The following is a 26,405-nucleotide window of genomic DNA, read 5'->3' as shown; positions in this document are numbered from 1 at the left end:
ACAGATACACACAGTGACCCCACTTCATACATCTTTGCAACTTTAAATATGAGCGAAAAGCTGATATTTGTCATACCCGATGATGCGTTCAGGGTCACTGGAGTTATCATTTGATAGACAGCATCTCCTATCTATTCGTCCGGCGGATGAAGAACAGAACCGATCCACTTCGGAATTGTTTCGAACTAGCCCAGCACACAGCGAACATACCTGTGTTTTGAAATTTGGAACATAATTGAAAAACAGAGTTGAAGAAAAACACTGAAAATCCTCACAGGGGCCAAGAACCACCAAAACAATCTGATTTATCAGGACTTGTTGCGCTAATACTCCAGTGGGGACACAGCAATCTTACCTGCAGCCCAGTCAGCTGATGACTCGCGTTAAAACACACCTTAAGGATAATTATAAGAGCAACAATTTCCGTCCAGGCTAGCGATGCTTTCATTTTTATTGACTGTAGTCATGTGACTGGCTGTACTGTATGGGTCGCGTGACAGGAAGCAAGAATGTTTGCGTCAGGAGGGTAATGATTTCTTCTAAATTTGTATTTTGTATTCGACGTAAATAAAGCAACAAAAAAAAAATGGAGTAAATGTCTTTTTAAAGCTGTGTGAGCTTTATTAGAGAATATATATGGTTCAAGAAAAAAAATATACAAACGAATAAAAATATATATATATATATTTATAAATGTTTCATTGCAGCTCACAGGTCTATAAGATTATTTAATGTAAAACGGACAAATTCCTTTTTTTTTTTTTTTTTTTTTTTTTTTACAAACAAAAGGTTTTGACGGCACTTTTTCTGTCGCTGTCACTTTGGAATGTACTAACTAAAAATGGGAGAACGTTTCAAATAAACGTGGGGAAATTTAAACTATAAATGCAATCAAAAGTTATGTACATATTAGTGTTCACTGATTCATTGTATAAGAATACTTTACAGATGATTTGTATGCTGATCATTGGTTCCATTGTTCCCGTTAAAAACGCTACGTCAACGCAACCGCCATCTTGCGAGTGTCAAGTACTTTTCAGGAAGCAAAGAATTCTATCAGTTTTTCAGCTAAAAAGAAAGATTAAAATTCATATTCAGAAAATACTAATGAAAAATATTTTTAATACATAATAACATTAACTACTTATTGTCATTATATCAAAATACAACAGGAAACACAATATGCAAAAAATGTGCAAAGTGCTGAGGGTAATTCCTAAAGGAAGCAGCAAAAATGCATGTCACAGTGATAGTTGAAAGATATATATGCTGCTAAATGTTACCTAAATTTTGACTACTTAATAGGCATTAAGAAACAGCAATTTTAAGAAGATAAACAATATATTATAATATCTTTGAATTGCAGTTTGAGGTGGTTAAAGCTTCACCCAGTTTTAACCCCAAATTCTGGGGTGGGCATAAAACAAACTACTCTTTAGGGGCGCACCGGGAACAGAGAAGTCATTATTTGGTCTAAGTTTACGAAAAACTAAAAAGAAAATTTTACACCAAAATAAATTCAAAGACTCCTTTTTTGCCGATGTCCTGGACCATAACTTCCGCTCACAACATCGCGGCAACATTGACGCACTTATTGGACGGTCGTGCAACCACCCCTATGAATCAGGTTGAGATGGTTCAGTCCAGAAAGATTGTTGCAATGCCTCTTGATGGGCCAGCAGCGGATATTCTGACTCTGTGAATTGAGCGGCTAGGAGGTGTTGCATCTACGTTTTTTCCTCCTTTTTTGACCAGATTTTCTTCATTCTTCCTGCATATTAGAGTTAAAGATTGAATTCAGCAGGAAGAGAAGAGGATTTAAACGAGCAATACTCTCGCACGTTTCGGGAGGTTCTCAAACGTTTATTTGTGCGACGCTCGAGGGACTGCAGGAATCAACTGCACCTTTTCTCCAGAAACTTCACCTCCTTGCGCCAATGAACCGAATTACCTGAACGCCTCTAAGCTCGGCTCGTAAAAGTCAGCCATTTGGTCTTCTTGTTCAATAACGTTTTTGCAGTGAAATAGGCGTTATGCGCACAGTAAAGGTGTAATTACCCAACACTTGCAAACATGGCTGCTGTTGGAACAGAGGAGAGAAAAGTTTAACACTGACGTGGGAGAACTTTAGAGCATTCATGAGCTTCTGTCCGCTCCATAGAATGGTAGGCTCTATCCCCTAGTTTGTCACCGCCGTCTCTGCACCTCCGAACCGGGGAAGCGACTGCGTGAGAACCGCCACCTCCTCCGTGGGCTCCACAGTGTCGCCGCAGTGGACTTTGTTGAGAAACTGTGGTGCCATCCCAGACTCCGGGGGAGGCGTTCAAGGACTTCTCCATTGACTGCGGGTTGTTTGGAGCTAAAATGCATTTTTCAATACCCGAAACGGAGGTTCGTTCCGGGGAGAATGGTTCCACTTATGTGGTGAGCATTTAACTTTTTACATTTTTCTATCAACTAGGCCAACTGTGTTAATGATATCTCCAGCTAAATACAGGTTAGCACCAGTTTGAATATTTACTAAGCACATGTTCAATTTCTAATAAAAAAAACAATTATAACTCGAGCTTCATAAGTACCTTTTTACTTATATTAAATTGTCTGAATGGAATTTATAGTGGTTTATTTGATAATGATTTCATAAACTTAAATAAAAGTCAGTGTTTTAAATTTAACTCACCCTTTTTTAAATCTTTTTTTTTTTATTTGTCTTATAAAAATAGGGCATTGATACAAGAAAATCAGCCAATCCTGTTTGCTTTGGATGATATCTCAGATGCTTCTTGTTCCAGTCTCTCTACTTTCTGCTGTAGTATCTTCGAGAGGTTTCTTGTGTGCACAGCCCAATAGAAGTGTTCCCATATCATTTTGATCCAATATTTTCCATTTCTTCCCTGAGGATCAGACATTAATTTAACAGTAGCATCAGGTTTTTAGGGTTTTAGAGACTTTCTTTAGCATCTTGTGGTCTGTTATCTGGCTAATCTGGCTTGGGCATGGAAAATGGTGCATATTTTTCAGTCTAGAGGATGATTGATTTTAAATATCTTAAGACCGTGTTGTTTAAGGCCTCAGCCAGTTATTTTGACCTTCTCTGAGCTGTTAAATCTTTCTATTTAAGAATCCCTGAACACCTTTAAATGAAGTCAAACCCTCCAGGTCACATGGAAGAGGTGTTTTAAATTACAAGCCAGCTGAAAATCATAGGCCTGATATCTCCCTTCAGCAGCAGCATCCAGCTCAATCTTGGACTAAATAAACCCTTTAAATTATGATAATTATTGTGAATTTACTGCAGCTATACATGAACCTTAAGAGGCTCCCTATCATGATTGATTGCCAATTTTATTTATTAAAGGACTAGGGAAAGTATAACATCTTGTGGGAGGGAGACAACAGCTCTGCGCTTAATTAGGTTCTACTTTTAATTTAAAGCAAAGTCAAACTGATTAAAGATGTCATTTGAACATTGTCAGTAACAACTTGTATATGCGAGTCATGCGGTAAGCGGTGCAAAAGGATGCACTAGAAGTTTCTGACAAGTTTTTTTCTCCAACTTTGTCTTTAAACACCTCAACATTGTCATCATTAAAAATAAATGGCCTTCTTTCATTTGTCTTGACTCGGTAAGAGCTTCCCCCCTGAAGAGTGTTGTCAGTGCAACCTGGTGAGGCTTTTGTATTGTGCTGATATTTGGGATACAAGTAGTTGAAGACATCAACTGAGGATCTGATGGGAGAAATGACCCTCATGTTTCTCGGTTATCTTGCTCACAGCAAATTAACAGATAATGTACTTTTCTGTTAACTACAGTACACAATAAAGGACTTCTTTGAGAAGAGGGTGCAACCAAGGTATTCCAGTGTTCAGTGAGGCTGTGGTTCCTTTTTTCTTTGTAAAAGAAAAAGGGAACCACAGCCTCACTGATGGTAACATGCCTATTTTAAGGAATGTGAGGCTTTATCCTGTTAAGCAACCCTGAAATATTCGAGTTTTACAGTTTCTGGTTACTTTCATTACCCACAACAGAGTCTCTCTTGTTTCACAGATTTAAATCTGTGGTTTAAAAACTTACAGAGATTTGAGGTTTACCCCTACAGTGTCAAAATTCTCGATTAGTTGAAAGCACAGCAGGCATTGCTTTCATTTGGGGACTCAACAAGTACAACAGTTATGCTTTCTTTAAGTACATATCTGTGTTGTTGTTTTTTAATTTCTTTTTAAATGTTTTTTTGTTTGTTTTTTTCAAGGTAGTCTGAAAGTCCACTGTTGTTGAAAAATGCTGCTGCTTTGACACTTAAATTTGTATCTGCTCCCCCTATACAGTCCCGATTATATTGGTCTATTTCTTGACTAATTCAACTGCGTCAGCAATATTCATCAAGGAACTATTCAGTTTCTCTTGTTGTACTGAAATGTACTGACCGTAGCTGCATTTATACTTTCCAGATGGTTAGAAATGACAGCTGCAGCATTTATCTGCCTGTTTCCAGAGCCAAACACCTGCAGCGTACTATCCTCCATCTTGACTCCATGTGTTCCAAAGAGGAATAAGGAACAGTATTAACGGAGTGAGCTTATTCGTATGGACTTTAACTAACTTTGGTAGCCGAAGGAAAGTCCTTTAATCTGCCGTCATGCTTTTGTTCACCAATTAAAAGCTGTCTAAGTTTCTACTTTGAACTTTAACATTTTCAGTCTTGTTTTGTGTTTAGCTTACTAAGTGTATTTTAATGCTTGCTAAGCAGTGGAATTTGTTTTGCAGTTCACCCCTAGCTGGCAGCCCTGCAACTGTCATTGTGACCTTCCTGTGACCAGGCTACAGGAAAGGACTTTGCTTGATTATAACACTAAAGATGAGCTGTGCACATTGGAATTAACTGAGCACACAATATGCAGAACTGTACTTTGTAGAATAAGAAGTATGTTTTCTTTGTGCTTGTTTACACTTCCTTTTATTTCTTCCTTTTTTTAATAGCCCTTTACATTTTGTGGATATGTAAAAATGTAAAGTATAGACTTTGGCAAAACTATATGGGGTGTGACATAATTGTCAATTTAAAGCTACTGTTGAGATACTGTGTCACAGAGGATTAGCAGAATCTGCATGCAGTTAAGCTGTTGTTCAAACAACCATTAATGATCCACGGCTTAATTTTAGGTTGAAATCAATCAAAATACTGCAGAGAAATTTCTTTTTCTCATTTTCATAGTCATTCTTTTGTACGTCTTTTCTTTAACAGCTTAATTTTCTACTTAACATAACTTATGAATGTCATTTTTGAATAATTTTGTTAAAATTTTTCATCGTTTTACGTTGCTCTGAAGTATTTAAGTTTATTTTTACCTTTGCTGTTTTTTGTTTTTTTTAATGCTTTAGCATCATTGAAGGCTGGAGGATTTTTTTTTCTTTTTGGCCTGAGTTTTGAATGTACAGCTGGTTTTAGGATTGGAGTTAAATTACTGAAATTACTGTAATGTTTGTGCAAGAAAAAGCTTCCATCCTTACAAACCTGTCCAGCGTTTAAACTACTTACTGAGCACAAAAATTCAGACTCATTCTTCCTTTCTGTCTGGATAAATTTTTGTCCTTTTCTTTAGTCTCCTTTCCAAATTCTTTAACTGCTAGCTCTAGATTATAGTCTGGTTTCCCTTGTTAACAATTATTTTAATAATCATCACAATTAATATGATTAATTATTTCAGCCCTCATTGAGTGTCAATCTAAATTCAGACCAAAGTGGAAAGGAAGGGAATAAGCTGAGGTAATCTCCCCAGCTGGTTTCTATTTTCACACATGTTGGTCATCACTGCTTTCCTAGAACTGTTGTGCTTTTTGCATGTGATCATCCCTTCCAAGGGTTGGTTTTGTGGTAAAACCTGTCTTATCCTGCTGTGCTTCACCTTCTTTCCTCACATGCATGCAAGACAGAACCTCCTTTGATTTAAAATTTAAAATTGTGCTCCAATGTTAAAAATCTCTAGTATTCTTATGAAACTCTGGTATAGGATGTGAACTTGAACAGTTGCATGGTAGGCTTAACATTTAGCTATGCTTTATAAAACGGCCTTGCAGTCATGCAGACCTGTATCAGATTCTCTATGTAAGATAACCTTGGGTGCAGATACCAGGCTTCCACTTCCTTCGGCCTGCAGAATTCGAGGAATTTTCAAAGGAGGAAACTCCACAGGAATTGACTGTATTTAATGTAACAGAGCAACAAAAATGTAGTAGGGAGATATTACTAAATTGAAGGTTTGTCCTTAACAGGTATTTTAAAAAATGGTTCTGGAAAAAAAAAGGAACATTTCAGCCAAATCTTGACTAAAACTGCTACATGCCAGGCAAGCACACATCAGTATATTTATTTGATACCTCAGTGAAGGGCGCCTAGCATATTGTTTTGGCTCAATACATGTGCCGTTTGCTCCCTTATCACAAATGGCTTCTAGAGCCCCGAACTGTTGAGGCCACACCTTTCAGTCCAGAGCACAAGAGACAAATGAAGTGGTTCTTTTTTATAAAAAAATATCTGCACTATATTGATGATTTCTATTGTAACAGATTGAAGTGAAAGGAAATAATGATTGGATGTACTTTTTACTGTATTTAAAAGCTTTACATATCTGTATTCTGCATTCAAATCCTTTTCTAACAGTTTCAGGATTTTTGTAAAGCTTTTTTGTGCCCTCTTCAAATAACCTTTTATATGAATCCTTTTTTTTATTTGACTCTGTTCTTCCACCTGCAGGCTTATAACATCCACGTCAATGGTGTGCTGCACTGTCGCGTACGCTACAGCCAACTTCTTGGCCTTCACGAACAGGTGAGATTCCTGTCATATCACACCCCCTCAAAGCATAAGTGGACCCACACTCTGTGACCTTTTAATGCTTTCTTATGTTGTACACTTATTGTAAATCTGAGCTGTGATGGCTGGATGCCTTGCTCTTTCTTTTTTCCCCCCTCCAGAGGGGATATGGAGGGAATGTAGAGCTTTGTTACACGTGACCTGCTTGGAGAGAAATAAATGCATTTTTCTAATTGGGTTGGATAAAAAGTAATATTCAGGAAAGCATATCTGATGTACTATCCTTTTAGCAGGGAATCGTCCTCAGGAAAAAGAAGCTTTGAAGAGATCTTTTTCATGTTTTTTTTTTATTTTTTTATTCTTATTTCTAAACGTGAATGAAAATGAAGGATGTCTAAATTTTACAATCTTTATTTTTTGTGTGCATCTTATCTGGGAGTTGCTGTTGCCTGGTAACGGATGTGAGAGACAGGCTTGAATCTTCCCTGAGCATCAACCCTACAAGGCTTCTAATGTTACATGCATCACCCCAGAAATAGTGAAGCAAACATGGGGGATTGCACCGTCCCTTTAAAAAAATTCAGAACGTTTCTTTTGTTTCTTTCAGGGTTTCTCTCTACATAGATATTTGCCACAAGGCCATGTGTCTGTCCCAGTCTTTATGTTAAAGCCAGCAGTGGAAACCAGTCACATTCAGATCTTAGATATTAGATAAGCTCATTGTAACGTCAGATTTTGGGTTGGGGGAGTTGGAAGGTTGCCCTCTGCCTCCGCAGCTAGAAAATCAGATTTTTCTGTTTAAATAGTGCTCCTTCAAACAGACAAAGGCTTTATTGAGCTCTGTTGAGTTAGAAATTTCTCGTCTTTTTTATGCTGTTACAGTGGTCTGCTGTACATGTAAACGTCAGACCTTTCAATCCTAAATGTTTGCCTGAATGGAATGATATTTGTGCTTTACAGTTTTAGTCTGATGCAGCATACAGCCTAGAACCATAGTTGGTGTGAGATTCTCCACATGCAACGCTTTAGTTTGGGCCATGGCACTCTTTGAGGCATCAGCTTTCAGATGATAAAAAATGGCAAATGAGTCAAGAAGCTGGAAGTAAACTTAAAATCACTAGACTTTCAGGATTCCAGATGTGAGTTTGTGTGGTATGCACGGAAGCTCAAATAGCTTTTCATTGAAACAATACTGAAAATAAACCAGATTGATCTTTAATCACCTTAGTCTACCTTTTATTAAAATGAATGTGGCTCTTTTTAATAGACTGCCTCTTTTGTAAAGACCTTAGTAGTCCATTTTTTTACCCAAGTAAAGTTATATGAACTGCAGTTGCTTTCATTGCTAAGTGCTTCACCTGATTTGTCCCAACAGATAAAGAAGGAATTTGGCAGCAATGTGGTACCTACCTTTCCCCCAAAGAAGATCTTCACACTGACCCCTGCTGAGGTCGAACAGAGGCGAGAGCAGCTAGAGAAATACATGCAAGCTGGTAAGTGAGTCTAGCAAACAGACATTTTATTTTAGACTAAACATATTAACTAAAACAAAGCAAAACTAACCAGATATTTGAAACACAAACCTTGGTTTCTCTGCTATAGATGTTCTGATCTAATCTCCCATTTGGGATTCAGCTCTAGATCCAGGCCTTTTTAGGGGATTGGTACCAAAGTTCCTGACCTGATACCAGGTGTTTGTATCTGTGGTTTAATGGGAAGAAACTCCCAGAAATCCATGCAGCCATTTTGAAAGTCCATTTAAAATAATTGCAACCTACTTGTGTGTACTCTCCTTCAAAAAACAGTTTTCCCCTTATAAAATACATTTTTAATGAACGAGCAGTTGTATTGTTGCAGAAATAAGGCGTCAAAATTGAAGTATTGAGCCATACTCTAGGACTACATCTTGAGGGCCTCGTAACTGAGAAGTAGCCAGATAATTATCTAAATGTTAAAATTAGAAAAAGAAGCTGAAGGCAACAGCTGCAATGTGTGACTGCACTTTGGTTTCGAACTGAATTACCACAGTGAAACTGCTAAACCTGTGCGAGCCGGCATGTCCCATTTATTATTAAATAAACACAGCAGTAAAACAGACGTACATCTGCGCCTAAAGCCTAATCATCTAAAGCAGGTTCCTCAGCTGTAAAAAAAGTAAACAGCCAATGGAGCTTTCTCAGTCTTCCTTACAGTCTACAATCTGCAGGGGATCCAAACAAACAACATATAAAAAGGGGAGTGCTAAATGGTGAGAGCGCTTATTCTCTAAAGATATGCTGCCCTTTAGTTTTGTGAAAAAGCCAACATTGAGAAAATGCTGCAAGCATTCGACGCCCACCAGCATGAACTGCCTGGAAAAACAAAGCTCTCTACGGCCCATTGAGCCTATCGCTCTAATTCACATGGACTGTTTTGGTTATTTGTTTTCATTTGTTCATTATATTGGAAGTTTGATATTTTTCAAGGGCAAATTTGTTTATAGAGCTAATATCCATTGAATGTATTGCTTTGTTGTTTGGTTTTAATGTTCATTTTATTGTTTTTTTATTTGTTTTGTTTTATTTTTCTGATATAATAATATAAGCTTTAAAAATGAAAGTTTGTTTATCTTGGAGAGGGTGTATCTGTCATGTTATCATTACCATTATCATTATATGTGTTTTCTGGTTGTCTCAAAATGATATTGTAATTTTTCACACTAATGTCTTGAACAGTATGATCATTTTGAATGATTCCAGTACGGCAAATTATAAATCAATGTTATCATTTTATGATACAACAAGCAGCAAACCTTTATTATATTGTCATCATTGACATTATCAAGGCGTTCCAGCTTGTTTTCCAAGCAGGTTTCCCAGCCGTGGTTCGTAACACGGAGCTGGTCGAAGTAATTTCTGTCTTTTGCTGTTTGTTTGCACAATACAAAAGGGAGAAAAATTATGAATTGCATATATATATTATATTTTAAAGCTATATCACATATTGTAAAAAGAATTGGTTTGAATGCTAAGAGTAAATTTTTTATAACTGAGATATGCAAACTGATCCAAGTTCACTGCAACACTGAATTAACTTGCTTAAAATGAAGGCAGAGTTCAGAGTTAAAAAGATTTAAATAAGAGGGGAGGCAGTTATTTATTGTGAGGCTTTTTTTTATGTTCCAATGAAACCTCTGAGTGGTTATCTGTGGCCTAACTGTACCTTTAATATTTAACTTCTCCTTGGTAGAAAAACTGACATTTATAGTAGTTCATATGTTTCTAATATTTAAAGCAAGTTCAGTTTGTTTCTCTAAATGTGCCCTGTGATATATTAATTTCTCTTAAAAGCCCACATTAAATATGAGCATTTGCTATATTCCAAGCATATTATTCAGATTTCTTTAAAGGGGTTAAAGGTGAACCTGGTGCAAACACAGATGCAGAGCTGGAACTGGCAGCAGCGCAAAGCAGCGGCTTTATTCCTCTCAAGCACCGGCAGCTCCAGCTAAACAACGGAGCGTTGTTCCAGTGTGTGTTTGCTCATAGCCTGGGAGCACACATACACAGGGTGTTCTTGGCCTCAAGTCCACTAGGTTACATCATGGCTTTTTTTCACATAGTTATGGAAACTTGGCTGCAGTAAACACAACTTCTTCTGACTGACTGACTCGGATGACTCAAAAAAATTTCACATTTGGCCAAATGTTGAAACTAATTTGTCAGGGGATAACGGCCAACGGGCTGTCACTCGTTTACTTATTATTCTAGAAACTTTGCAAGTAAATGTTTTTACAACTAGTAATGTTCGTGTAATAAAAGGAGCATAAACCGTATAATTTATTTTCTTTGTTTTTTTTTTAATAATATCAGATAAAAGTTAAGTAGAAGGACCTTGCAGAAACATAAAATCCTATGCTTTAATAGGGTTTGCATCACTCAAGGAGGAAGAGGAAGTTGCCCCACCTAAAGATGTTTTATCAACGTAACACCCTTAAATAAGGTCATTCACTAATAATGAACCCTGTCTAAACATGTATTTCTGTTACAGTAACCAGTTGCTCAGATTCAGTGAAGCATTTGATCATTGTCTGCATTCAGTGACCTTCCTTCTGTCTCTTGTAGTTCGACAGCATCCTTTGCTTGGAGCCAGTGAGCTATTTAACAGCTTCCTAAGGAAAGCACAGCAGGTTGGTGTATTATTATTAGACACATTTTCACGTTTTCTCACTGCACTCATTCTGTTTTTGCTTTTGTAAAATAAACTGGCTTTTCAGATCTTTTTTCCTGAGGTGAAATGACGGTTGTTTGCTTCTAGTCTCAAATAGAACTGTTGTAACTTTATCTTATTGTTTCTTTACTGTCCCCTGTTTGTTAGATGTGATGAAGTGTGCCTTGCACACGTCAGGAAACCATAAAGAAAAGATGCCTTTTTGGCCAAGATGTCATCATTGTTGCTTTGTGTGTTGGGGGGGGATCTTGTTGAACTCTTAGGTCATAGTCAAAAAGCAAAGTGTGAACCTACTGATGACTCATTTCCAATGAAATTCTGCCAAAAATCTCTTTGTGCAGCACCAGCAAAATTAAAAAGTCAGAGGTAAATGAGACGGTTAAAGCATGAAAAGATTTTAAATAAAAGGTTATAAGGCGGCACATTCAGGGTGATGTTTATTGGCAGGAGAGCTGTGGATCCTCTCTTTGGACAGATTTATTTTTCCTAAGCCATGTGCAGCTATTCTGCCCTCATCTTGTATCGCAACATCTTTAGGTGTTTGAGCATCACACTGGGAGGGCTGTAGGTGCACAACACAAGATGATTGACCACCCACTGTAGGCGTTTCATCCACAGTTCTGGTGGGGGGTCTGTTCTTGGAGAATGCCTGCTGGGGGAACAGGAAAGATGAGAGATAATTGAGAGGAGGTGATGAGAGACTGCCTGAGCGCAGAAGAGGCAGGAAATAACGGCTTCAATATCTGCAAAGGTGACAGCCAGACGCTTACATCTCTCTGCCCTGGGCAGGAATATTTTCATCCAGGCCTCATACCGTAATCACTTTTAAATTCAAGAAATATGTGCATGAGTTCAGTTTCATTGTTAATTTCCAAAAGCGTACACATGCATGCTGAAATAAATACACCATGTATTCACCTAAACCTTTGAATAACTGATGAAGGTTTTGCCAAAACCTTTTAACTTCTTCCTCCTGATCATCAACAGAATCCAGATGAAGGCTTAGCTTTGCCAGAATAAAAATGAGATGTTTAACAGCATGAACGCATTAAACTTTGGACAGGGGAAGTCACAGATTCAAGAGGAATTGCAGATTTAGCTAAGACGGAAACATTTTTGTCATCAGCATGGGCTGATGGCAAGCAGGACTGAAAAACCCAAATGCTGCTTCATTATAAATGTTTGGTCATCTTGTGCCAGAACAGCGACTAATTTAAATAAACTCGTCCATTTCTGCCAAGAAGAATGACCAAATGGGCCTCCACACCAGAAAGGATCATAGTAGATGAACTACTTAGACATCTTTGTATTTCAAATCCAGGCCTTAAAGTTTTCAATTCATTGAATTATTTTTGAAGTCTACAGTTTTTTTTTTAAATGTCTCAGTTTTTTTTTTTATGCACATATCTTTGTAGCATAAAGAGACTTTTCCTTCCTTATTAATTGGTGAACTCAGTTAATCATTTAACTCTGGATAAAGAACAGTTCAAATAAACTCTACAAGTGACGAGGTATTCTTACTGGTGATGTGGAGAACAATGGTTTTGCTAGTCGTTACCTCAGTGATTTTCATTTAGTCTGCTCGGGGGGGACTTTACTTTTTAAAGACGGGGATGCTAACAGCGTCCAATCATGGAGCTGAATTAACAGCTGGTTTGTTTGGTGTTTCTCCTACAGGAGACGCAGCAGATTCCCACAGAAGAAGCTTCTCTAGAAATCTGCCTGTCTAATGGTCAAAAGGTTACGGTGGACATTTTGACTTCAGATCAGACGGAAGACGTGCTTGAAGTAAGGGAAGAAATCCTCCTAACTCTACATTGGCAATACTGATGGTATAGCATCAGTATTGGGAACTGCATTAGATCTCTCCATTTTATTCTCTTTCAACTCCATCTGTAGTTTCATTCTTCTCATGTCAGATCTTCCTGGTGTTTATTAGCAAAGTAATATGCTGTAGATTTTCTAATGCCCTTAAAGCCACTATGTATGTTTCAGATCCTGTCCTTTGTTGTTTTGCATCTCAGTAGAGAGAAGCTCCTCTTAAGGATCCTGCAGAACCTCTGTTCTTATACAGGAGCTTCAATTTGCAAAAGGCACATTTAACAAAACCAAAGCCCATAAAAACCTCAACTCACTCACTACTTATTAAAAGTAAATATCCTTGTTGAATTGACCTGTTGTACCCTGTTACACCTGCAGCACATGATAATGCTATTTAAAATCTGTCACCTCAGATCCACTGTTATCAATTCCTCAGAAAGAAAAGCCACTATTGGCTGATCTAGAAGTCACTATAAGAGAGGAATGTCAACATGATTTAAAAACATAGTTTAAAACAAAAAATAAACCTCAATAAAATAAAGTTTTTAATAATATTTTACCTGAACCAAAACTATAGATAAATCAATCTTGTTATTTATCAAATTCAGCTTAAAGCCAGTTGGCAGATGCCGAGTGAATGAGGCTGTGTATGAATAAAATGCAGGCAGGGATCTGTTTAGTGCAGCAGTTTCCAAGCAAAAAAGGTCTTTAATTTAGGGGATGAGTGGAAATTTTGCGTATGTGTGAATCATTTTCAACAGAGATACTGAGGAAGAGTCACTCTTCTCTCTCTCTCTCACACAGATTGCTGCTGAGTAAGCGCGTCTGTCAGGGCTTTAGGAGGGAGTGGCTTACAGCTGCCCTCGCTGCTCACTGAAGACTTTAAACTCTGGGGTGTCAACATTATCGCCTATGTCTCCGATGACACAGATATGTCACTAGATTTGTCATTTTTTGGGTGGTTCTATATGGGGTCTGGATAGCTGCTAAATAAAGCAACAGAGTAGCCAATTCGGAAACACTGCTCAGATCTTCATTGTCCATCAGAATAGAAATAACATAGGAGAGCTCAAATCTGTCTTTGCTGTTTAACCAGTGTGTACTTGGTGGCTTTTCACAAGCTTTTATAAAAGTTTAACCACAGTTAACCTTTGCTCAAATGAGCGCAGCTCAAATCACAAACTTGTATATCTGCTGTAACAAAAACACCCCAACCTTCATCTGTTTTTAGTTTGTTTTTTTATTCTTGTTTTCAACTATGTTAATCTCCAGTTTTAGGTGTCGTTACTAATTAAGCTTCAGTAGTTATTTCTAGAGCTTTTCCTCCTGTTGACATGTTGCTGTAGGGGTGATATATTATTATAATTATTATCAGAATTAAGTACAAATTGAACATTTTAATTTATTCAAATTGATAAGCGCTCTGCATGGCATATTATGTTGTAAGTATGGTCAAATCACAGAAACTTTTTCTTTTTAATCATTGATTACAAAATGAAAAGCTTTATTTACAGAGAATAAGTTTGAGAGAAAACCTCACCTGTTTAATCTTTTATCAGGCTGCTGCAACAAAGTTGGACCTCCCAGACGACCTTGTGGGGTATTTCAGTCTCTTCTTGGTCCGAGAAGGAGTGGATGGAAATTTAACATGTGAGTTACAAAACATACCACTGCAGAAATCAAAAAAAAAAAAAAAAAACACTACATGTATTTAAATACACAGAGTATAGCTAAGATTTGATGAAAATAATGCAATTAAAAAATTATTTAGATAACCTTTGTACATAAACTTTAAAATGTATTAATTCTATTCAGTTTATTTGCTGATAACATCAAGAAAAATATAGTTTGGTTCCTTTAGTTACTGGAAAATGCGCATCGTTTGAGCTTATAAAACAGAAGTAAATTACGTTCTTTTGCCTAAAGACCAACAGTCAGTTAAATTAATCTTCTTAGATGAAAAAATACAAAAAAGATCAAAGTTGAAAATGTAGATTTGACACCAGAGTTGGTACTTTAAAACCTCCACCTCGTTTTTAGTAATCCTCACCTATTTTGCATACCTAAATAAAAAAACAAATAATGAAGGAACTGTAAGGTCAGATTACATGTGTGACACATCATTTGAAAGCTAACATCTTCTAGTTTCTGAAAATATGAATAGAAATAGTGGGACTAAAACGCAACCTAAAGTGCATCAGTTCAAATGTGACTCATAGTTGTTTTTTTCTTCTTGTAAATAATAGGTGTTTTTCGATAAGCAGTAACAAAGACATGCTTGATAGCAGGCATGTGTCATCATATTATATTTTTTCTGCATCATGTCAGCCACAGCTGCAAAAGAATTCAGACCTCTATGTATAACAGTGTCAGAGCGCTGGGACTTTTAACTTCTGGTGTCGCCAGCATCTCCAAACCTTTACAAATGTTCCAAATTATGCTAAATTGTGCTTATTGCTTTTATTCAACAATTTGACCTATACAATCACATTGAAACATTGTGATGACCACAAAACATTTTTGAAGCAAATATTTTTTACATTTTTCTAACATTTCCGATGATCTAACAGTGGGCGGTGATCCGGGCTCTGATGCTCCTGAGCACTGTTATGAAAGGCAATATATCAGGTCTACATTATTCAAATTAGCCATTCTTACCCTTGTTAAAAAGCTAATTTCATTGCTTACCCTAAATTTAGTGTGGTCTTAACCAATAGCAGCCAGACTTTATGAGGGATAATATAACGAGATTCAATGCGTAAGGCAGTGACTGGTGAGGAGCGCTCGTTATATGTCCCACCATGAATCTAAACAAAAATCGATTGGGACACTTATGTTTTGTTGGCTGAAAAGAGATGAAAACAAACATACCAAAGATCTAACAGAAATGTTTGGGGAAGCTAGGGTAATTAGCAAGACAATTAGCATTAGCTCTGTAGCGCAAACATTTCTGATGGCAAAAAGCAGATTTTTATGGGGCAATTTTTTTATAATGGACTGTTTTTCTTACGATTATGGTGGATTACTTTTAATCTGTGGACATTTAGAGACAAACAGAATTAAACAAAGATTGGATTTATAATATGGCTTTAGGATCTATTCAAACATAGGAAGTAGAAGCTTTATTTTAAAAAATTATAATTTAACATCATTCTATATCTTTGGTGATGGTGATGGTTTTGTCCACGGCTGCTCAGTGATGCAGTGGGTAGCACTGCTGCCTTGCAGCAATAAGGTTCTGGGTTCGATTCCCAGCCCGGGGTCTTTCTGCATGGAGTTTGCGTGTTCTCCCTGAGCGTCGGTTTGTTCTCTCTGGGTACTCTGGCTTCCTCCCACAGTCCAAAAACATGACTGTTGGTTAATTGACTTCTCTAAATTCTTCTTAGGTGTGAGTGTGTGTGAATGGTTGTTTGTCTCTGTGTTGCCCTGCGATAGACTGGTGACCTGTCCAGAACGTACCCTGCCTCTCACCCATTGTCTGCTGGAGATAGGCACCATGCTTGCGACCACTTGGGACAAGCCTGTCAGATAATGGATGGATGGATGGATGGTTGTGTCCATCAAATGAAATTAATTGTTGGGTCTGCATACAAATTAATAAGAAAAAAAAATGGAATAATAAATATCCTGCAGTATTCATTGCAGCCTATTATCTTCCCTCTTCAGACCACTGATACTACCAAAGAATCTATTATTAACTAACAGGATTTCAGATACAGAGCTGCTGCATCTGAATGGGACCATGCACTCATTTAGATAGAGAGAGGTTCTTTCACTGCAAAAATTGGATCAGTGGAAACCTTTTTAGATATTTAAAACCATTGTGAGGAAAAAAAATGTAATATTTGGATCCTAAAAAGTTTCATTTTTAATCATATGCATGTTATGTCTTATGCTGAAAGTTTTTTGTTGAATGCCAGTTAAGTTTGTGGGAATCTGTGTGAATCTAGATTTCCTCAAATTCTAACACTTGGTATTTTTGGGGCTAATTTTATCTGCTGGGTTTTGGAAATATATTAGTTAAACTAACTTTTGTTCTGTATGCATCCTCCCTGCCAACAGTGGAGAAACACCTTTAATAGATCCTGCATCCTATTGTAAAATATTGTCCAGTAATCTGATATGACGTATTGAGCATTTATTTATTTTTTTCATTGAGGTTACATCAGATGATCAGTGAGAACTGAAGCCTGAGATTTTTTTCCCTTCATTTGTCTCTGGGGGAAAAGACAGCTGCAGGTTACAGACACACACATTGGAATTCTTTCCCCCTCTGGGAAGTGTCCAGATGGTGTCCTACCATCCCTGATGATTTTTACAGTTGCCATAATTTATCTTGTCCTTGAGATCAATTTGCTTATCATTGCCTTTTTTCCTCTCAGTTGTCAGGAAGCTCCAGGACTTTGAGCTGCCTTACGTATCGATTACCAGCCTGCGGAGCTCTGATCATCACATAGTCTTACGGAAAAGGTAAGCAGTCCCTGTTCGCTGTATAAGTTTGATGACTTGAATCTGTATCCTGAGCATCTAAAATATCTAAGCAATAAAGAATACTTTCCATTCTCCATCATATAATGCAGTATAGACGGTTTATCAATTTTATTTGTGAACTCATATCCGTTGATCTGCATTTCTGACAAGGTCTTACTTTGAAGAGAGGCTGTTTTGGTTGTCAGCTGGTAGACTTGCATGAGATTGTGAAATGAAATGACCTTTAGTTCCAAATTCACTACTTCCTCTTTCAGTTAATCATGCAGCATCTCTTACAAAGTCAGTACTTTTGCAAGAAGTTTGATCTGTCGATCTAGTTTTTTTTTTTTTTTTTTTTATTCTTTAATCCTTGTCTGTTTAACTTGCCTTTATAAATATAGCCTTAATATGTGTGTGTGTGTGAGAAGAACTGTGTTGTCAAACATCTACGCCATAGATGTTGTTCCGTGCAGAGAACAGCAGTAGCGTTAGCTAGAACGAATGCTGTCCAGCATATTTTTACTGTTAAATAAACCGGAATCATTTTGGCATAATAACAATAATTAACTGTACAGTAACTTGATATGGATAAATTGCATTATTAGGTTTTCAGAATTTAACTAAAAATGAACTGTTTTATTACCTGAGAAGTGGACCTGTTACAAACATTTCTAAAAAAAACACTTTTACTCTGCAGGTTAAATACCATTTATTTATAGTCCGTCCTGAAATTGACTCAGTTTGGTTCAGATATATCAGTTTTTGTTGCAATGTACATCAGCGACTCCATTTTCCAAGGAACATGTCTGTAAAAGTTTGGTGAGGAAATGGAGATAGTTGAGTACAACCTGTTGCCAGTTGTTGATAGAAGTTTGCTGTGGGATTAAAGTTTTTAAGTTTTAATAGGAGCTGCACATTATGTAGAATTGCAAACATCACTGCTTATCAACAATGGCTATGATTTATAGATTAAAAGATTTTTTATTTCAGCTAATGTAGGACTTGGTAACAGTGGGAGTTGATGTACTTTGGTGCTCTAAAACAAAAGAAGAACAATAATGTCAGCAATAATCTAAGAACTACTACAGTGCATCATTGAGTGTGGGGTAAGGACTTTGTTTTTTTTTTTTAGTGGGTGTTCTTTATTCGATGAAGTAAACTATGACTCATGAGTGGAAAACATTAAAAAGTGAAACTTCAAGCATATTCTACCCTGAAGTTGGACTCTGCTAACTTCAGTGACTTCAGTGGTACTCTACAGTTTGCATTTAGATTTTGTTTTGTTTTCCTTTGCATCTATAAGCAGTTTCTAATTTTCTCCAAATGGTGGTTTTGTGCGTTGTAGACAAAGAAAAAACTGTTCCAAAGGTCTTCTGTTTGTTTAGATGTACCATTGGAAACCTAAGCCATGCTGCCATGTTGATTTTTACATGGAAAGAGGTTTTCAACTTTCTAAACCTTGCAAAAAAAAAAACTATGTTAGTATTTTTATTGATGCACTCTGATTAAACTAAACCAAGATTAACCTCAGATTCTAGTGTAAATGACGACTGTTTAAGCTTAATTAAAGGCCAGAATAATTGTGCAACATGATCGTAAAATTTATCACAACCTCTTCTGCATATTGAAGTATGAGTCCGATGTGAGCACAGGAGACAGACAATTAAATAGTTGTTTTAAAGTAAAAGAAAAAAAATTTAACAAACATCCCAATGTTAGAACAACTGTATAGTCCTTTGTATGGCCTGAAGTCTGACTCCTCCTTTTGTCAACAGTACATGGTATTTAAACTTCCTTGTGAGTTTATTCTGTGGTCACCCAGCCTCCTGCTGACTCTGGAGGTACACAGGATGTTTAACTTCTTCCTCCCTGAAATGAATTCTCGGCCCTGCTGACCTAGTTTCATGTTGGATTGAAGGGAAGCAAGGAGGCAAAACTGACTGTAGACCTAACAAGATAAGGAAGATAAACTTAACCCCTCAGTGTATGAGACAGCAGGATAGAGGAAGGTTAAAGAGGACCATTAAGTTCCTTTTTTTAAAGATACCTAAAATGTCAACAAAACACTAGATTTTGCCCTTGAATTTTATCTAATGTTTTATATAATGTTCTGTTGCCATATTTATCAGTACACTCCATATTAAAGCTACTAAACTCTGCTTTTATTTTACTCTCCTCTCTCCTATTTTCATCCTAATCTAGTCTTCCTCCTTTTCTTCCCCCAAATAGCTGAAGGTGTTATATTATTTAGAGAAACTTATGCTTATTATGGTTGATAGATGTATTAATTCAACCTTGAAAAAATTTAGATTTGTAATTTTCAGTAATTTGAACTTTTGTAAGATTTGTCAAAATTACTGTAACCTCAGTAATACACAATTTTCTGCATTTCTCAAAAAGCATAACGTAATTTTATTATTTTATTATTATACTTTTTTAGTTACCTATTCTATCCTCCTCAAACTGTTTTTTTATGTTTCTTTTTATATATTAAATATTTGTTTAATACAATGAAGTTTATTGTCTTGTAGATCTCAGCAAATGATTAACCATGAAACATTTATCAGTTACAGAAAAGCAGTTATTGAAGTGAATTTATAAAAGTATATTTAAATGAATATTAACTCTTTATGTAAGCTGAGTTCTTCAATGTTGTCATTTACTTCCAGAGGTTGATTTGTAGGTATTTTGAATTAGAATTAAGCCTTTTGAGATATCAGAGAGTTATATTACAACTATTTACCTTCTCTTTGGGGGTTTTATGAAAATATAAACTTCATTTTAACAAAAAAAACAACCCAATATTTTTTAAGATGTTTTGTATGTTCAGTTTTTAATTTTCCAGGATCTTCTTTGTATTCTCAGCTACTGGGACATGGCATATGATGCAGATGTGATGGACAACAGAGTTGGTCTGAATTTACTCTACGCCCAGGTAAGAGACCATCTATATGATGAACTCTAACTCTCCAAAAAATCATCTTATTTTGAACTGTTTTATGAAAAATGCACATAGGTCCCATTAACTGGTAGCTGCAGAAATGATACGGCCATATAGTTGGGGGAGTGTTGGCCTAGTGGTTAGGGCATAGAGCTTGGAATCGTGAGGTTCTGAGTTGGAGCCCCACTCCCCCAGATTGCCACTCTGAGTCTCTGAGCAAGACCCTTAACCCCCCGCTGCTCCCTGGGCGCCCCGCAATGGCAGCCCACTGCTCCCCAAGGGGATGGGTTAAATGCAGAGGTACATTTCTCCAAAGTGAGATCAATAAAGTTAAATTATTATCATTATTATATAACTTTGCCTTTTCCTGAAAGTAACCCACCTACAGGGTTAAACTAAAATTCCTTCACTTTGTTTTGATCTAAAGTTCAGACAGACTGATTTATTTGGTGTAGAGGATTTTATCTTCCCTCTCTTGCCTTCTTAGACAGTGTCTGACATTGAGCGAGGCTGGATTCTGGTCAACAAAGACCAACACAGGCAGCTAAAATCACTACAAGAGAAAGGCTCCAAGAAAGAAGTAAGGACTTCTCTCTAAAATTATTTTTCACAATTCTCACTTCCTTCCAGTGAATATATTTGTCTAATTCGAGTCTGCTAGTAAGGAAAAATACTTGGTGGATGCTGGTACAACTTTCATTTTAAATGTTTCTTTGTGTTTCTTTTTTTTCCTTTTATTGTTGCCCCCAGTTAATCTTTCTCGGTCAGACCCTGAAATATTATGGCTACTTAAAGTTTGATCCCTGCATCACGGACTTCCCCGAGAAGGGCTGCCAAGTCATTGTCAGCGCTGGCAACAATGAGCTCAATTTTCATGTCAAGCTGCCCAATGAACAAATGAAGGAGGGAAGCTTCAAGGTGACGCGAATGCGCTGCTGGCGAGTCACGTCTTCTGTAAGTGGAACAGGTTCATGGATCCTAGTGAGAAAGGTTCCTTACAGAAACAGATTTAACTCTGTTCTTTTTTCCATTCCCTTAAAAGTTAACAGCTGCTACTTCGTCTTTTATTAGTTCATTTCTTTTAGATTAATTCATCATCCTTACATTGAAGTTCTCCTATTTAAACAGCTAGCAACACATGCATGTGTATTTTAACTCTTATTCTTCTACTTTTGTTTCATCCGTGCCCAGAAAGTGTCTTATTTTTTTGTCCAGCAACCTGACCTGTCTGGGTTTGAGGCCCACCAGGGGCTTAGAGGTCTGCAGATAAATCCTTTCTATTCATTCTTCATTTCTTTTGAAGGAAAAAAAAAATTGCACACCTGCATCCTGTAGAAGATTATTGACTTTCTATGCACTCAAAGTTCCCCATTAAACCAAGTTCCCACTTAAAAAGAGTTTTGAGCAACTTGATTTCGTTTTAAACCCACTGATTTTCTCAGGTCTAAGCATTTCCTGCATGCATCTTGAGAAATTTCTTGCAGCCCAAATGTCTGGGATGCTCTGATAAAGAGTTTCCTCCTAAAGGACTGAAAGCATAAGAAATATCCTTAAAGGCTTCCTACAATGATTGGCTTTTAAATATTGAATTAAGGAGCATAGGCAACATCACACACACAATATAGCAGTCACTTTAAAATGAAATTCACTAGTTTAACACTGAGTGCAACATTATAGAACTTTTTAAATTGTCCTTTAAAATATTTCAAGATATTTATCCCTACAGGATGGAACAGGAGTCTGCAGGTTATTTTCTATGGAAAGTTTAAAAAGTCCTTGTGCCTCAGTGATGGAAAGAGGGAAGTTACAATGTAAAATTTTTGAGAATAAAGAATATTTTGGGGCACTTTGCTAACATGCATCTAAGATCTCACATAATATTACGTAAAATTATTTAAAATTATATTAGATATTTAAAAACCCTAGGTTTACAGTATCATAATAAGTAAAATAATAAATAATTCAGGAGGAGTTAGAGTATCTGTGGCATTTTGAGATTATTTAACAGAAAATAAGGAGGACATCATTTTGGATTGGGGGATTTACTAAAATAATCCTGTTGGTTTTATTGCAATTTCTGGAGAGCAAGGTGCTGCAGCTCCATTCCTTGGCTGCTATTGTCCTGCAACTTTAGATGCAACCCCGCTACAAAAGACCTGAATTAAATTAATCTTTAATGGTCAAACCTTTGCTAAACTTGTCACGCTAAGGGGTGATTCAGCTTATCGATTAAATGTTGGAGCAAGGATGCATCCGAATGCCGGCAGGAATATGATCATCTATACTTTATTGACCTCCAGGGAAATTCAAGTATTCAGTAGAGAGGAAGCTGGGGACCAGTTATCAGAGAAATGGGAATTCTTGACCCTTTTCCATAAGACTGCCAACATTTTTATTACAAAGAGGTTGAAGGTTAAAAAAACGAAGCTGCTTTGCTGTAAACAAAGTGTCAATTCCTGTTTAGGAGCAGACTTAGAATTATAATCAAACATGTCTCAGTGGAAAGTTTCTTTAAAAAAATGGTTTCAGATGCTTTCAGGTATGGGCAGCTCGCTGATACTAATCATGGCCAACTTTGTCTCTTGCTCGGCAATAACTTCTCACCTTGACCAATGAAATAATCGGTTTTATAAACTTCTGACTCCCCCGATCACTTATCTGGGTTAAAATCAGCCCAATGCTGGATTTAAGGGCGGATCAAAATAAATTCTGGGGTGATGGATACTAAGACTAAATACAGTAAAAGATCAACTTTCCTACCTTTATGATTGCAGCAAAATTCTCACCATCTACAAAAATCTTGCTTCTGTTAAAGACGGATTGCACAGACAGCACTATTCAGAAACTAGCTCCTCACTTTTGTATCTCACTAATATGTAAGCAGCTGCTATGTGTATGAAATAAGCTATTTAGGCTTCTCCAAAAGTGAATTTGCTCTCTGATTTAGACACATGGCAACACATCAAATGAAAAATGCTGATTACAGACCTGAAGCTGCCCAGCAGGGTGATTAATTCCTCTGCTCCCTCTCAGAGGTCGAAGTCATTTTAATGAGCCCTTTCCTGTCCAACTAAATATCTCCAGCATCTCATTTAGTGCAGCTCTGAAACCCCCTTCAATAGCTGAACCTCAGATTACATGTAAACAGTGGGTTGTTGCATTTTTTTCCCTCTGGTCTATTGTTTGAGTCTGATTAGCATTCCATAGAGAAAATGTTCTCAGCGAGGAGCTCAGCTTCTCAAAAGGTTGATTTTCAGGGATCTCAGAAACACGGTTTTGATTTAATGAGAAATAAGCTGAGGCAGTAAAAGAAAACACCTCTGGCAGCAAAGGGATTGTTTTATGTTCTTGACAGAAAAGATAAAGGCAAAATAATGTTGGTATAATTTCTGTTTTTTTTTTTGTTTTTTTTTCCAACTTTGCAGCAAGTCCCTGTATCAAATGGTACAACTAATCCCTGCAACTCTGCAAAGTATGAGGTCAAATTGGAGCTCGCCTTTGAGTATCTAATGAGCAAAGATCGCCTCCAGTGGGTCACCATCACCAGCCAGCAGGTAGGAGCCGCCTGGTGAGCTCAGTGTGGAGGCTGCAAGTAACATGGAAAGCATTTATTTTCTCCATAATGATCCTTTTTTTGTTACTTATTCCTCCATAAAGGTTTTGTTCTTAAGATGAAACTTAAGCGAAAAGCTGAAAGTTTTTTTTTATATAGCAATAAAGCTATTAGTCTGACACGTATGCGCAGAGCGTAATGGTGCTTTAATTACATATATTATGTTGAGTCATGCACTCAGAAATGTGTGAGAATGACTCCACCTACTTTACTCTTCTATATTTGTTCGGTTTATAAAGCTAACTTTGTGCTTTCAGGCCATCATGATGAGCACTTGCCTTCAGTCTATGGTGGATGAGCTAATGATAAAGAAGTCAGGTGGTAGTATAAAGAAGGTTAGTATTTAGATAATGAAACATTTCAGTTTTCTATATTTGAGTTTGTAACAGTAAATAAATCTCCCCATAATGTACTTAATACTTTCTTTTCCTCCTTTTAGATGCTGAGGAAGCGTCACAACGGCTCCATCCACCGGTCTGACAGTCAGCAAGCTGTGAAATCCCCCCCTCTACTGGTGAGTAGTGGAATAGCAGACTGTCTCATGGAAGTGTGGATCTACTGTGAATTGGTTTTTGTTGTTTTTATGGTTGCAGGACTCCCCTGATCCAAACCGTGAACAGATTGTTAAGCTCTCAGTGAGTACTTTAGTTCATTTTTTGTAGTCTGTTAACATAAAATCTGAGGTTTGATAACCTTTAATTGTTTCTATATTTGTTTAGACTAAGTTGAACACGGTGTCACTCAGAGGGATGAGTGCATCCAACTCTGCCAACGACATCAGCGGAGACGACTTTCACGGCAACTATGCTTTCGAGGGAATTGGGGATGATGACCTGTAAAGTCAGATTCTCCTTCTCCTCATTCCTCAATTTACCGCTGACAACTAAAGCAACAAAGATAACGAGCTGAACTGAGCCGAGTGGTCCACACGAGGCGTCCACGTCTGCAAGATTGTAGCTTCTTCCTGGAGAACTTGCTGCCTTAGAGCTCCTAGTTACTCTTTTCACCATTGATCTTTTTAGACTAAAAGCTCATCTCGATTAGTTCGAGTTCTAATCATTCCATTTACTTTATGACTTTCATTGGCCTACAAAAAGAAACTTTTTTTGTCTGCATGTTGATCTCCAACCACAGAGCCAAATGTGTGTGTGTGCGTGCATAATGTGCAGACCTGCCACTAGTGATTATGTACCAGAACTGGGCATAATAAATGCTCACAGTGATCCAGCAAATTCCAGCGAATGTGTTTAGATATATCTCACAACAGCAGAACATTTGGAGCAAATGGTTTGCCATATAGATAACTCTTTTGGTTTCCATACTCGTGTGCCAAGTTAGCAAAAATAAAGAGTAGTCTAGTTAGATGTGTCACATATACAGCCTTCAGAAGTAGTCTGATGCCTTAACTTTTCATGCCATTTAGAGCAAAACACTTTGAACAATTAGAATCTTGCAGAAGTTGATGGAAGGGTTTTTTGTTTTTGTTTAATTGGTGGTGGAGCTGCTTGCACTTGCCGAACCCATCATTTTGCACAGTATTATAAATACAGGTGAGCTGAATTTTTTAACTAAAGCTCAAGCGTGACTTTAAACAACATGATCGGAGAGTCCATTTTATATTGTTTTAGCAGGTTTTAAAGTTTCTCATTAATGCCAAATTATAGTTTACTAAAGCATTTTGCACAAAATAACAAAAATTGTCACTTTTTATATTCTGTACATGCAAGTAAACATTCTGAACATTTACTTTTATCTGTATCATTATTGCTTGTAATCAAATATCTTAAATATAATCTAAGCTGTATGAAACAAAGTCGACATGGACCAACATTAATCATGTTTACATGATGCTTGGGGGGAATGTCTTGGTAAAATCGAAAGTGTTTACAAATTTATCGTCGTTTTTTTTTTGTCTCGTTTTGTTCAGATAAATGATCCTGAAGGGGAATGTTCTCTTTGATTTATTGTGGTTTGTTGGTTGCTTCAATCATGTTGAATGTTTTAATTACAAAGAAACGGTGCTTCGAAGTGGGTAATTTAATCAGTTTGTTTAGTGGACAGAATTTCTGCAGAGGAGGCAAAAAAGTGAGCATATTCCACAGTTTTAGAAAATGTATCGTTGGAAGTTCTGTGTCTCCATGAGTTATGAGGCCTCTAGATGTAAATCAGTGCTAACCGATCCACAGCTTTATTCTTTGATTACTGGAATGACAAATTAGATCTCAATGTAAACGTTATATTCTTTCACTACTGTCATTCTTTTTACTTCTGCTTCAATATCTAGGTCAGTTTCCACATCATAGGTCATTTTTAATATTCTCCTCTTGCTGTCAATACAGAGTTCCCCAGCAGTGCAAGATCCTGGGGGTTGGTAAATGTGTATGTGCCAAATCTCACCTAAGTGTTTTTTTTTTTTCTTTATTAGCAAAATTTTCAAGCTGTCAGATTTCATGAAAAGTAATCATCAAGTGTCCAGATTCTAAAATAAATTTTAAAAATGAAAAGACTTTGTGCCTTTTATATTATTGTGACCAAGGAG

General features: G+C 36.9%; 2 protein-coding genes across 2 annotated transcripts in view; one reads left to right on the top strand and one right to left on the bottom strand.

The window, feature by feature from the left end:
- atraid (all-trans retinoic acid induced differentiation factor) overlaps nt 1-475 on the bottom strand; it is a 3,894-nt gene extending 3,419 nt beyond the window's left edge. The window contains exons 1-2 of the mRNA XM_015372437.1: nt 356-475; nt 77-210 (exon numbers count right to left, since the gene is read on the bottom strand). Coding sequence (XP_015227923.1) covers nt 77-210; nt 356-448 — 227 coding nt within the window. The 5' untranslated portion in view covers nt 449-475. The remainder of the gene's footprint in view (nt 1-76; nt 211-355) is intronic.
- Nucleotides 476-1,666: 1,191 nt separating this feature from the next.
- snx17 (sorting nexin 17) lies at nt 1,667-26,360 on the top strand. Its single transcript, XM_015373169.1, has 15 exons — nt 1,667-2,424; nt 6,753-6,827; nt 8,188-8,305; nt 10,916-10,980; nt 12,699-12,809; nt 14,402-14,492; nt 17,225-17,312; nt 20,178-20,247; nt 20,741-20,833; nt 21,004-21,207; nt 23,679-23,807; nt 24,124-24,201; nt 24,306-24,380; nt 24,460-24,501; nt 24,586-26,360. The coding sequence occupies exons 1-15, from the start codon at nt 2,365-2,367 to the stop codon at nt 24,703-24,705; spliced, it is 1,419 nt and encodes a 472-aa protein (XP_015228655.1). The 5' UTR covers nt 1,667-2,364; the 3' UTR covers nt 24,706-26,360.
- Nucleotides 26,361-26,405: the final 45 nt, after the last annotated feature.

This window comes from Cyprinodon variegatus, unplaced genomic scaffold (genome assembly GCF_000732505.1).
Source record: "Cyprinodon variegatus isolate N-32 unplaced genomic scaffold, C_variegatus-1.0 Scaffold4, whole genome shotgun sequence".
NCBI classification, from domain to species: domain Eukaryota; kingdom Metazoa; phylum Chordata; class Actinopteri; order Cyprinodontiformes; family Cyprinodontidae; genus Cyprinodon; species Cyprinodon variegatus.
This window is presented reverse-complemented; position numbering and strand designations above follow the sequence as displayed.

What these genes read in the sequence shown, in the direction of transcription:
- snx17 (XM_015373169.1), top strand. Translation starts at nt 2,365, where the DNA reads ATGCATTTTTCAATACCCGAAACGGAGGTTCGTTCCGGGGAGAATGGT. An exon ending in AGAAAGGCTCCAAGAAAGAA is followed by an intron (nt 20,834 to 21,003) that starts GTAAGGACTTCT and finishes TGTTGCCCCCAG; the next exon opens with TTAATCTTTCTCGGTCAGAC. An exon ending in AACAGATTGTTAAGCTCTCA is followed by an intron (nt 24,502 to 24,585) that starts GTGAGTACTTTA and finishes ATATTTGTTTAG; the next exon opens with ACTAAGTTGAACACGGTGTC.